The sequence below is a fragment of the Monomorium pharaonis genome, chromosome 3 (genome assembly GCF_013373865.1).
Source record: "Monomorium pharaonis isolate MP-MQ-018 chromosome 3, ASM1337386v2, whole genome shotgun sequence".
Taxonomy (NCBI): Eukaryota; Metazoa; Arthropoda; class Insecta; order Hymenoptera; family Formicidae; genus Monomorium; species Monomorium pharaonis.
In genome coordinates this window covers 33,094,961-33,109,446 of record NC_050469.1, presented here as the reverse complement: position 1 = coordinate 33,109,446, position 14,486 = coordinate 33,094,961, and the positions used below count along the sequence as shown (strand labels likewise).

Here is a 14,486-nt window from a genome sequence, read left to right as displayed (position 1 = left end):
TTATTATCGTTATCTGTAATTTAATAAATAAAGAATGTATAAAAGATAAATTAAAATTAAAATAAGTAAAACAATAAATATAAAAGTTTAATATAAAAGCTACATTACTGATAATGTTATTTAAAAACACATCCACGTACAGCCGTGTATATACATACACACCTACATAACAAAGACACAAGAGCAAATCTCTTTCTTTTTTCTTCGCTATTTTCACTGTCCACTCTTTCACCTCTGTGCTTTCTGTTCTCTGCGCTCGTTGTTCTCTCCGTTATCTGTTCTCCGTTTTCTCCGTTCTTCACTCTCCACTTTCACCCCTCTTCGCGATATAATTGCGACATCATCAAACACACAGATAAATATTTCTTTGTTTTTAAGAAAAACAATCACTTAACATTTAGTTTTCTTTTTTTACATAACTAAAATTTTTGCAAAGAATACTTTATTTACTTAAAACAAGTAATACTTACTTAAAATAAACATATATGTAAAAATGAAGAAAAAAATATATTTTAAATTAGTAAATACTACTTACTGCAGTTTATATGCTACAAATTTTTGATATATAAACTTATAAAATACTTATGACACAAAGGGTTAAACATCAGTGTTTTCACTTTGAGAGAAATTTTCCCATTTTGGAGAATTTTTGAAATTTTTCGAAAGAAAGGGAAAAGGAAAAAATAAGAATTTTAACTTTTGATAAAATTTAGTAAAAAAAGAAAATAACAAGTCAATTATCTTCATTAATTAATGTTTTTTTAATGTAGCTAGTGTAGGAAGAGTCAATTAGGCATACTCATTAGTCAATTATAGAGTCCTAAATAAGTAGAGAGACGCAAACAATGCCCTCACCATGTTACCATCGCCGCTGCCATTTTATTGTCGCGTCATGTGATGTTAGTGGAGCACTGATGCTTTAATGGACATCACAATTTAACCGACCAATCAATAAGTAGGAAAGAGTTATAAAAAGATTATGTAAGATTTATTTTCTGTGATTACTTTAACCAAACTGCTATTTCTTTCAATTTTATTGATTCAAAGAAATTATGTTATTGTAATTACAGATTATGTATGTTAAAAGTGTAACATACTTTTATGGTTTAAATTATTAAACTAAACATTAAATTTTGTTTCTTTCAGTTTTATAATGAAAATGTAATTAAAAAATTGATTCATTAATTTATTTTTAATAGTTTGTTTATCATTTCTTACTATTATTAAAAATACATTTATTTTCTTTTTTTATTAAGATAAAATTATTAAGATAAGCAACTTGTTAACTCTTTGTCGCATAAATTTTCCTGCTAATTATATTTTACAGAATTTTAATATATGAAAATTATTGAGGCAAATATTCAATGCAAATTTAAAATTAAGAAATGAAAATTTAATATAGCTGCCACATTTAAAAATTAATAAAATAGGTAAATGTTATAAATTATTCTAAAATAAAATTATATTCTTTTATTATTTAGAGTTCTTTGTAAAAATTTTCAATAGTTTAGTTTTGATTAAATGTAAAAGAATTGAATTTGGAAATATGGTGCGCTAAATTTACATTAATTATTTTTAATTAGTTTTTTAAGCTGGCGCACCATCTACGAGAGGTATGAGATGCTAACAATTTCAATCACTTTTTTGACACTTCTCGACAGTTCTCGTATAGTTGCGACTATGTCGATGCATTTTGCAAAGAGTTCCTTGAATTAATTATTTTTAATTAATTTTTTAAGTCAATCGCTTACGCATCGAAATAGTTGGAACAATGCGAAAACTATTGGGAATTGTCAAAAAAAGTGATTGAAATTGTCAACACCTCATACTTCTCGTAGATGGTGAACCAGTGCGTCGCGTCGGTTTAAAAGAATTAATTAAAAATAATTAATTGACTGAATTCTTTGCAAAATGCATCAAAATAGTTAGAACTATGAGTCAGAAACTAAAGAATTATTTGAGAACTATAGAATAATATGATGAAAATTAATTTTTTCGGAACTTAAAATGAACAGAAGATTGGCACCTTACATTTTTAAATTATTGTTTTTATATTAATTGTATGTATAGATTAATTTGAACTATTGATATATACCTAGCAGAAACTGTAGAACTATTGTAAAATAAGTTAGAACTTCTAAAAAATAATTAGCTTTTACGATTTGGTGTGCTACATGAACTTAACTCATCGTATTTTCAAATTCAATTTTTTAATACTTAATCAACAGAACTATGGAAAATTTTTACAAAGAACACTAGAACTATTCAAAAAAATACCAGAGCTCCGAAAAAAGCTCCTGGAGTTTTAAATATGGTATGCTAAGTTCACGAAAGTCACTCTCACTAGTCTTGATATATTTTGTATTTTGAATTTCGAGTCCTTTACCAGTTGCTATTTTGAAAAAAATTGATAATCATGATAGAAATACGAAAAAAAATCAATTGCCCAGATTTATATAAGTAACATTAAATCCAATTCAAGGTTACCTTGGCGTACAACCAAATAACATTTCCGTACATCTCATATAACGTCAATGCAGTAAAAGATTTGTTAACCGATAACTTGAAAAATACTTAATTGAAGCTTTATTATACTACTTTGGAAACCTTTCAATACTTTAGTTACACTAAATATGTAATAATAATGGAAGTTTCCGTTTAAAAAATCAATGTGACTTTGATCCGATTTTGATAATGAAATCTATGGTCAAACTCATTAAATACGTCTCTTTAAACTTTAAACTTATGTTTGAAACATGTTTTTTTAATGCACTATTTATCAGAATATTTGACTGTTTTCAGACTTTTGAGACACTCTATTCATACGCTTTTTTACCCAATACGGAAATGGCTAATCAGAGTTAATTAACTCAACTCATCGTCGACGATTTATCTTTACTAACAGATCAACTACGCATTAATTTGTTTTTATCGTAACATTGTACGTATTATATATTTCGTTATTTTTTACATTTACGATACTAAATCATGTATTCGGAGAAAGAATTAATTAATCAGACTACCTGTAGCGCAATGGAACTACATGTGGCGCACTTCCTCCTCAAAATCCCTCTGATATTGATAGTTGCTCTGATGATTAACTCACCGATCTATGGAAACCATGCAGAGATTGAAGATACTGGCAGTGCAGTTGAGCACGTCAGCGCTAAGCCAAATGTGGCATGAGATAGAGCCGAAGTACCAGTCGCCCGATACTTGATAAATTATGGCCGGTGGCATTACTATCACACCAACCAGCAAATCGCTCACCGCCAAGCTGGTCACTAAGTAGTTGGAGCGCCGAAATCTTTTAAAGTATATGATGATGAAACAGATGGTAGCGTTACCTGCTATCGTCAGGAAGGTGATGAAGAGGAGCAGCGCAGTCAGGAAGAACGCCTAATATTAAAAATGTATTTTTACAGAATTTCCTTTTTTCATATAGTATGATATATTATATATAAATTTTCTTAACACGATGACACATCAATTTCAATTTTTTACGTGTAGTACAATGAAATATATTATAGTATTACCAATTATTATTATCAAGTTAAAAAAGAGCATCAAAGTCAAAAAGATTGCTTAACACATCAAACACATTTTTACAAAATTTTTTATGTCTATATTATACGAATTTTATTTATGTAATAATACATTCTACTTTCACATTTTAAAAGTTTTCTTACAAATATAAAATAGATATAAATTGAGACTAATTACACAGGCACACAAAAAAGTAGTCTGATTGGGACCTCACTAGTCAATCTCTATGTATTTTGACGTGTCGAATACGAATTCGGTGTCAAAATTTCCACCATTTCTTTTTTTATCAAAAAAGTAGCCTAAAAACCTTAAAAATTGCAATAATTGCTCTGCACGTGAAAAATGGTGAGTGATGGAGCAATTCTGATACCGGATTTGTGTTCAGCGGCTCAAAATACATAAAGATATTATGGTTTGAAGGCGATTGAATGGCGGATGGTATGGCGATTGAAGACCATCCGAAGAAACACAGATTACTGTCACATAACACACGGTTGCATACCGAAAGCAAGCAATCAATCGACTGATTTTACTAATAAATCTACTAATAAATCTACTAATAAATTACTAATAAATAATTAATCACTATAATCACTGTCGATTAATTATTCCGTAACTGAAAACCGCTCGAAAAAACACACAACATGTGTTTATCCGACAGTAACAAAAATTGATGGTTGTACAATTAAGTACCTGAATTCGCTAAATAGTAATGATATCCGACTTAATGCCATCTCTTTTAGATGCACATGGCTATAAAATCCTAACAAAAAATCAATTAATTTCTGTTATTGTTGGATAAATGCACGTTGTGTAATAGTAACATATGTTTCTTCGATCAATTTTCTGTCGCTAAATAATTAATTAACAAAGTGATTAAAGTAATTGATAATGATTAACTAATAAATTCATTAATAAATTTCTCGTTGTTTTAATTGAGTGTAACAAGTCAAAACAAGTAAAACTAGTGTGATTAAAATTTATTGAAGAAACTCTTATTTGGAACTCAACGTAATGGTTTATCGAAATTTATATGTCTCAAGAAAAGCAAAAAACAATAGTAAAATTATAAAATCATTAAGTAAGTAATAATAAATAAATGAGAGAGGGATGGGGGAGGGAGAGAAAATATGTGCTAATAAAAAAACCTTTGCTTTTAAAATGTCATATTCTTGATTTAATTTTGGGATTTTATTTAATTTTTTCTTTTCAAAAACATGTTAAAGTGTGTGCTTATTATGTATAGCCATTGATTAATCACATCAAGTGCTCCGCGTAAACGGTCGCACCTGATGAGTTGCGCCCATAGACATCGTATGAATAGACGAAGCATGACGTCACTACAGCTGACGCCTGCGAATAATGGGAGTGAGACAGAACAAGAAGTGTACAACACTCTCTTCGTCTTTTCGCGCATGTGCAATACGCTTATGTCCCTATAAAAAATGCATAGACATGTTTTTTCGTCTCTTCTGGTCTATTTCAGACGTTAATTCAGAATTTTAAGTTAAATTACAAGATAAAAGAGTGTAAGTAATATAATAATAAAAATATATTTTATATCATTTTTTATTTTTATTTTTTTATTATAGTACAATAATTTAATATAATTATATTACAAAAATTTATACTTATTTATTATATTGTTTAATGTATAACCTCATAAATTATAACTTTTATGTACACACACACGCGCGCGCGCGCGCGCGCGCGCGCGTGTGTGTGTGTGTGTGTGACTATAATTTTATTAAAATGAATTTTATTACCCTTTAGAGGATCGGCCCTTTTTTGGATAACTTTTTCAGTTTTAGTGCTAAAACGTTTTTGTCCTTGTCAGTGAATTAAACCACGAAAAAAATTACATTGCTCCTAAAATTAGACTCAGTACGAAAAAAATAAGTGGTTAATTTTTTGCTGTATTTGAACTTTATATTATTATTAAAATAATTGTTTAACGTCATTTGTAATAAAAATGTATTGAAAAATATGTATAAAAATTATGTGGCACATAATCAAGTATAAAGCTGTAAAATATCATTATGCAAAGTAACATCAATTTATTTTAAAATAAATGCATATATGATAATAAAAGAAGTAATTTTAGCTAAACAAATAATGTTTTCGATAAATTTAATTATAAGCCTAATATTAAGCTTCCGATCCCGGAAAGATTGATGAGAAAATTATAAAATAATATAAATAATTTTATAAAACAAAAAATTATGAAGATTGCATTGGGACAATTATGCTGCAAAATATATGTATTAATTATGCATTATAGATTCTTGAAATTGATTTAATAAAATTATGATAAAATATGTTATATTATTCATGTTAACTAAAAGTTTACATGTTAACAAAAACATATAAATAGTATCCTACAAGCACAAATCTGTTTACTTATATACATCATATTTTACATTTTATCAATTATGTCTCAATATAAATTATTAATAATCTATTAGTGGAACAACACCAGAAAAGTTGAACATTGTATTGACTGAAATAAATTCGAAGCTGTTTATATTAAGATGATAAATAATTTTATTTTGCTATAATGTAACGTGATTAAAGCACAAAATGTTTAAAGTACTTTTTACATTTATTGCATTGTGTATTTTTCTTTGTGATGCGATGGATTGACGTATGTAGTATTTTTAACTGTGGTTCGCTATTCTGACTATAAACTTTTTCTGTAAATATTTATCTAGACTTCAAAAAGGCTCTCTCTGTAAACTGTAATAATACCAATTAAAATAAACTGTTACAAAGTTATATATTTGTTTAACTAAATAACAGAGGAATGGAAATAATTATTTTAAATAAAGAACTATATTGGAAATAAAAATTGGAAGTGTTAATAACATCTCAAATCATCAATATATCGAAAAAGCAAAAGTAATTTAATGTTTGTTGTCTCGACTGAATACAAAATCATTTACATCGAATTAAGTTAAAGTAATCGTATTTAAAGAACTTGTGAAAGTTGAATAGACGCCAAACTTTAATTTGTAATGCGCTCTTCTTACAGTTATTTTATTTTTTCTGTTTTCTTCTCGTCAGTCTTTCAAAAAATGTATTAGAATACTATTTTAAAACATAATAACGAATGTTAACATTCACTCATTCATTTTGTGTTATGTATTCGTGTTAAGAATACATATTATTATTTTACGAAAGAAAATTTTGTTCGGTAGCTACATAATTACGCTAATAACTTCGCCATGCGTCGCTTACCTCTATTGCATTGTAAGGCGAATAATCACCGGGAAAATTTATAAAGAAGGAAAGAAACGTGGCAGCTGGCTGAACACTGTTGATGATTGACGTGAAATTTGGCGTTTCCACACTGACTAAATCTTGCCCTTCTATAGAAATGATAGTATCCTGTGTTGTCATTTCCGATGTCTATGTTATGCTTCTTATATCCTTTCGATTATTGGATATCGGTCTTCGTAAGCATATAGAGAAATAAAAGATTCCCGTGCCTTGATTCCGGAGAAATGGTAGCAGTTCTTCTTTATCACAGTCCTGAGTCAACTTTTGCTTACCCTACAAAATCATGATTTTTTGTAAACGTACTAATAAAAATAAGTTAGATGTATAATTAAATACTACTCTCTAAATTTCTTAGAGTGAAAACTCTGCCATTCCAATTTTTTTGAGTGATTTTTCACTCAATTTCAAGTGATTTTTCACTCTTTAAGAGTAGCAGTGGCAGTATTTTCACTCTAAGAAATTTAGAGAGTAATTTAACACATTTGTCGACAAAAAAGAATTGAAAAATAATTCTAATTAAAAAATGTCTTTTATAGTGTTCTTGATGCGTTTAATCCAAATCTACAAGGAAAAAAAAGTAATATATCCAATAAGATATGTATAGTTGCGGGCTGCCAACTACAGATATACTCAATACAATAATATATGCTATTGCAGTATCAACATTGTACTTGCATTAACAGCAAATGTAATACTTGTACTTGCATTAACAGCAAACTACATATGTTATTGGCTATATTATTTTTTTCTGTGTATAAATTAAAATATTCTACCATATCAAATTTTCAAAATTAAAAAATTTGTTGGAGAATTTTAATTTTATTTTTCTCAAAATTTAATGAGATAAAACATTTTTACTTACTGATACGAATTCAACGCGTTAAAAATCATTTTTGAAAGAAATATCTCTATTGATTAAAATTATTCAATCAAATTTTTTGTTGACTAGTGATATTAATTCATAGTTATAATTTTTAATTTATACCTATTAGTTTCTACCTATTCGTAGAAAATTAATATCAATGATATTATATTATGTATTATTATATGTAATTAATGTTTCAACTTAATAAATGCTACAATAAATACTATGCTATAAACATTCCATACGTTATTATGTGCACAATATAATGTTTTCTACACTAAGTAATATGACATTAAAAACTATATTTTAAATGAATGTTAAATTCCTGCCCAAAATGTTGACAAATTATTTGCTTTAGATAAGTAGTGACGATCTTAATGACAAAATATTATTGTGCATACAAAAAAGAAGTTGGATATATGAAAGGAACTACAATAAGAGAAACAAAAATAATACGATAAACAGGTCAATATATCGAACCAACATTTAAACACAATTAGGGGCATACATTTATGGTTCAAACATTATAGATCAATTAGGAGGCTTGAGAGAGCGTTATACAATTTTCGTGTTAAATTACTCTCGATAGAAATTTTTGATTTACATAGACTAGTTGATCAACTAAGGTGTGAACGGCTAAATGCTTCTTACCTCTTAGGTAAATTTATTCATCCTCATGTTTTAAATAGCATTATAATACATCATACTAATTCCTTCGATAGATTTAAATTAAGAATGAATAACTTACACCACAAAAAATTGGTTGGCCCGATATATTGATCTGTTTATCGTATTATTTTTGCTTAGCATTAACGAGCTCTTCATATTTGTTTGTTCAATAAAAGATAGTTTTCTCAAACATATTCTTCCGATCATGAGACACATAGAAGAATACATGTAGCAACACATGTAAACACGTACATGTAAATAAATTATATATGTACTTGTCAGTAAATATACATTATATTGAATTTTGGAGAAAAACGAAGTTTACAAAGATAAAATCACTTTTTATTTCATGATTAATAAATCATAAAATGATTATCCGAGAATAGATTGATATTATTACTACGGATAACCTTAGAAATTCTTAGAATGTAGTCGCCATTTATACAAGAAAGTATTGTATTGTTTTTAATTAAGTACAGTAATTAAAATTCTTCCATCACACTCTTATTTATAACAGTAAACTTGTAAAATTATTCATAATCTGTCGTTGGTTTCTGGATTTATAGCAAACTTATCAATGATAAATAATACTATAAATTATTATAAATTATAAATAATTATTTTACTATTTAAAAAATGTATAATATTTGATCTTGTAAACGTGTATTTTTTTGTCGTTCTTTTAACGCCATCAGGCTACTGATTTAAATGTAGAAATCTTTAGAAAAACGATACAACATAATGATACAAATAGGAAAAAATTCAAACGTACAATTCATGCAAGGAACTATATTACCATATCACACAGAATAGGAAGTGTAGTAAAGTCCGGATTGTAATTTTGCAGCGTCGACAATGTCAATTGCTAACTAAAAACTTTTAATTGCTGATTTTAAAATAAAATTTTGCAGCAGCTTTCTCGTTTTACCTCACAGATGAGAAAGAATATGTGCATTAACGTTACGATGATGCTTTCCGATAGGAAACGAGAGTGTCGCACGAGTGTCTCGTCATCCGCGAGTATTGATTGGAATCGAGTATTTAATGGCGACTATTTAATGGAGATAGTTTCGGAAGTCCTCAGACAATGTTGTGCGAGTTGCGTGAAATTTTGAACATGTTGTTAACGAGATAGTACGAGGAAGCCACGAAGAACATTAGTGCTTCTTCGTCATCGACCTAATTATTTCGTTCACTGATTTAGTAGATTTGTTGGATTTTGGTGTTAGTTACAGTGAAGTAAGATTATATGTGATATTATTACGAAAAAGCTTTGGAATTCTAATCGAGGAGTACTGGTTGACTTAACATTTTGTAAACAAAATTCTTTTAAGCGTTATATAAAAATGTGCAATATAGATTTTATGTGCAATATAGATTGTGTGCGTGCAAGTATGTGTGCGCGCGTGTGTGTGTGTGTGTGTGTGGTGTGTTGTGGCCAGATTATAAAATCTATCTTTTTAAACATCTCAGCGTTCTACAAAGTGCATCCATATTATAAATTTATTAAATAGAAAATATTTTACAATTTAGTTAAAAATCTTACAATTAGTTTTTTCATAAAACGCTAACAAGCTACCCATGAAATTATCAACTACAATGATTTAAATTATACAATCAACACACAATATACATCTAAATTTAATTGGTTAAATGACTAAGAAAAGAAAATTAAAAACTTTTGTTTGCTTTTTTTGTAAATACAGAACAATATTCCGTTGTCCATAAGCAATAAAAATAAGAAAAAAAAAGTTTGTTTCAATATTAAAGACCTCAGTGTAAAAAAAATTGTACAACAAGAATCAAATACGCGAAACAAATAAAAATTTATTTTTCCAAAAGCTGTAAATTATACTTGTGTGTGATTGTTCATTCATGTTTTGGAAAAACTTTACAATATTGTATATCTACTTTTAAAAGGCAGAATAGGTGATTCTTTAATTTTTTGGATCTATAATATAATTTTAGAAATATCACTATACATCATACATAAAATCACTATACATAATATTTCAATTATTTAAATACAAGTTTCGAAGAAAAATTTATTTATACTTTATATAATATATTATGAGAAATTTAGAAATTTATATACATATATAATAGTACTGCTGACACGCTTTGTGTTCTTCATAACATAAAACCAAGCTGGCGACGGTAATAAACAAGACTTATTCATTATGTTTACACGATTAATATGCTGAACAATAAGCTGAAATAATTTTTATGTAAGAAATATTTAAAACGGATGGTATGCTTCGGCTCGATATAGTGTTAGTTAGTTTAACTTGAAACTTAATTTTGACATTATTATTTATTTTAGGTAATTGTCGGGATTTTAAGTAATTATTTGCATAAGCTATTGTCGTCCATTTAAAAATGCCGGAAAAATGCCATCACTTTTTTTTTTAATTTTAAAGTAATCAGGTCAAGCAAAAGATCACATAATTTTGTAGACGTGAAAATGAAATTCAAATCTATTGACACTCGACCTATCGACTATTTTAATCTTTTGTGAGAATTGGAAAGACGTGGTTTATTTTATCTAAAATCAAATAAGGAATAATCACAATATCTCTATTTATGCACTTGTGTGTGTGTGTGGGGGGGGGAGTGCGTTTTCGCACGCGGTAAGCATATATGTAGAATATTTTTCCAACCAATTATAATATAATCGTGTTAGCAATATAATATCAGTATAAACGCCGAAAAAGCACAACGGAATTATACAACCTAACCTAACTCAAATAACTATTTGTCTTATTACAAATATAAATTTTTATGTCTATATTAAAAATTATACATATTTTGAAAAAATGATTACATGCAAGAACATACTTCTAGAGCTTAACTTTGTATACTTTAAAATCAATAGTTTTCGAGATACTAAACTTTAAAAGTTTGATTTTTAGCTTCTATGTTGAAAAAGAATGAAGAAGTATATATAATTAAAAGTTAAAGTGTAGCTTAAAAAAGTTTCGAAATGCTCAAAACTAAAAATGCCTTATAATAAACATTGGCTATTGTGTATTGCTACATTAGCGCCACTTTATAATGGCAAGCTGCTAAACAAATGATTCCATAAGTAATCGAAAATTACTAGAATTCGTCAGCTAATAATCGAGATAATATGAGTGGTCATATTGTCTACATTGTAGCCATAATATCACCTCCTCTATAATAAATTCTCCTTGCAGAAATAAACTAAATATTTATTTTCATAAATAAAAAATAACAATAAGTTTTATTCTTTAAGAACGTTTTTTATATTAATTATAAAAAGACATTAACTTTGTCAACAGATTATTTAATTTTTTAATAATTCTTATTTTTAAATGATAATTTTTTCACTAGAGAACTTGGCTGAGACACGGTCACTAGAATATTGTAGATGTTTCATGATATGTTTAATGCTGGTACCAACAGTACGTCCATGTGCATAATCGTCTGTTATCCGAGAAGCTTATTCCATATTCTCATTGCGTATGTGATTGGCATTGTAGCTATTGCACATGTATCATCTCTTAATAATACGTATGCCAATACAACACACCTCGCTGCGTTAATACATCAAAACAAGATTAATACTTCTCTCAAATATTATTCAGCGTTTCGATATTCTCAAGTAGAAATTATGTTCGATAGAAAGCAGGACTGAACACCAAATCTGACATGTCCAATTTCTGATTTCTGTTGTCTACGGATAAGAAATGCAAGATAATTTAAAAATTAGGTATCCATTTGAAGATTAAATCCGTTATTTTGTTGCATAATATTTCTAAAATAATCAATCTATTAATTAGGATAAACTAAGGTGACCGTATGATGGCCACTAATTTTTTCAATATGCTAAATTGCTAAATAATGTATTTATGTGCAGATCATTCTCAAAGATAATCGATATTTACAATAATTTATGTGGATACACTATTCGAAATAATAATATTGTGAATGATCACGTTTTTACTTTTGCCTGCAAAGTTTTTTACTAAAACTGTCACAACATCAAATATATTACAGTTAAGCTATCATAATTAACATTAGGCATATAACGAAGATAAATATGTAGATTGTAATGTGTGATTATAACTTTTTTTTTTTTTAATATAAATACTACGACCATCCATCATAGTTTAGATAAAGTAGCCAATTTTTTTAATGTTTAAAATTTTAAGTCAATGTATTTGGTAACAAATACATCTTATTTATTTGTATGTTAAAACTACACTAAGAGAAAAACGTAAAAGCATTAAAAACCCAATGTGTCATATGACATTTTCTTTGATATTTGTTATAAAATTTGTTATAAAGAAATTGATTTGTAGAAAAAAATATTCATTTCCATAAAATATATCTCAGTTTTCTTATTAATCGATTGATTTCTTAAGAATTCAATTTTTAGAGTAAAATATACATTTCTCTAATAAATGGTTTATTTAAATAGAACAAAATAACAGTTTTATTTTTAACTAATAAATCATTTATTTTCACGCACGTTAAATGCATGATATCTTTTTAAACAAGATTTCTGTAAAATATATTTTATTTAAAGAGATGACACCGTGCGTAAAAATAAATAATTTATTTGCTAAAAATCAAACTATTTTACCCTATTTAACCTGGTCACATAGGATGTATAGCACCCCAAGCAATTTTCGATTCTAATTTACGTGCTCTAAAACTTTGAAACTAAACTTTTACAAGACTATATTATATTTACTTATTCTCAATATTTTAATTATCGGAACATATTTTTAAACCCTTTAATAATGTATCAATACAAATATGTATAAAAGTTTAAAAATGCAAAATAATTATAATAAAACCAGCAAAAATGTCAATGGAATGTGACACACCCCATGTGACCAACTTGTTACAAATTCAAAGTGTGATCAGGAAGGATTAAATAAACTATTTATTAGAGAAAAATATTTAAAACTTTTTTCATGGAAAATAATGTATATTTTACTTTAAAAATTTTATTCCTAAAAAATAATTACCAATTAATGAGAAAAATGAGATGTAAGGTAGCTGCCTACCTTAATTATTGCAAATACTGCAAATAATTCTGTTGCAAAAATGTTTATCAATTTAATGTTATGATATTATTAATCTTGTTCATCTTGTAACTGTATTTCAAAGACCGAAATCTCTAATTGGCGCACAGTTCAATGAATTTTAAAAGGTATAAAAATGTACTCAGTAAAATCATACAAGTAAATATCGGTATTTTAAAGATATGATAACTGTTTAAAATATTCTCTAATAACATATTCTCTATTAAACATAGTACTTCTTTTTTATTTCGATTAAAAAATTGATCAATTACTTTATTAATTTCAATGTTTATGTAATATTTATTGCGTAATATCATTAAAAACCTATTTTGTATTAATTTAAAGACATTTTATTTTAATAAATAAATGAATGATTTTATTTTAATGTGTTATAAAAATTGATATTATTGTAGTTAGTATAATAATCAAAATTTTTTAAACTATTACTTAACAAACTTATGCACAATTAAATAATTTTGTTAATAATAATTTATTTTTATCATTTAACTACATTTCAATTATTTTAAAACGTACCTAAACATTGTTACAACTGACTCACGAGTAGGCACGTAGGTAATAGAAATAAAAACATAAGCTTTAAAAAAAAAAGCGTATTCAATTATTTGCTTCTCCCCCCAAAAAAATAAAAAAAATTTGTTATATTAAATGATAATTAAAGAAAAAATCTTTCTAAACAGGAAAAATCTAAATGTAAATTATAATTTACATGCTAAAGATAAAATTGTTACTTTTATCTCTGATCGATACCTTTCTTAGATTATATTACATTTAAAGTAGATAAATTCGAAAAGAGTTATTAACACTGTTGCTTTTTTACACATTCAATGAACAATATTGCGTTATAACCGTTTTTTTTTTTCTTTTTCATAAAATTGTGTATCTCTTTACGGAACATGTTACATAAAGGTGAGAGATGTCGCTTGTTATCTTCTCTAAGCGTTTTTCATCCGAAGCTTACCGCTTTCACTCACGGCGCGGGCTTTTGAATCTAATTACATACTGAAGATCCGGGTCACGTCTCGCAGCTGAAAGAAGACTTTGATACCGTC

At 27.2% G+C, this 14,486-nt stretch overlaps 1 protein-coding gene across 1 annotated transcript in view; it reads right to left on the bottom strand.

Annotated features, from left to right (window-relative positions):
* Positions 1-14,486, bottom strand: part of LOC105837049 (5-hydroxytryptamine receptor 1) — a 108,350-nt gene that overhangs the window by 38,498 nt on the left and 55,366 nt on the right. The window contains exons 2-3 of the mRNA XM_028193856.2: positions 6,784-7,098; positions 3,107-3,399 (exon numbers count right to left, since the gene is read on the bottom strand). Of these exons, the coding sequence (XP_028049657.1) occupies positions 3,107-3,399; positions 6,784-6,945 (455 nt within the window). The 5' untranslated portion in view covers positions 6,946-7,098. The remainder of the gene's footprint in view (positions 1-3,106; positions 3,400-6,783; positions 7,099-14,486) is intronic.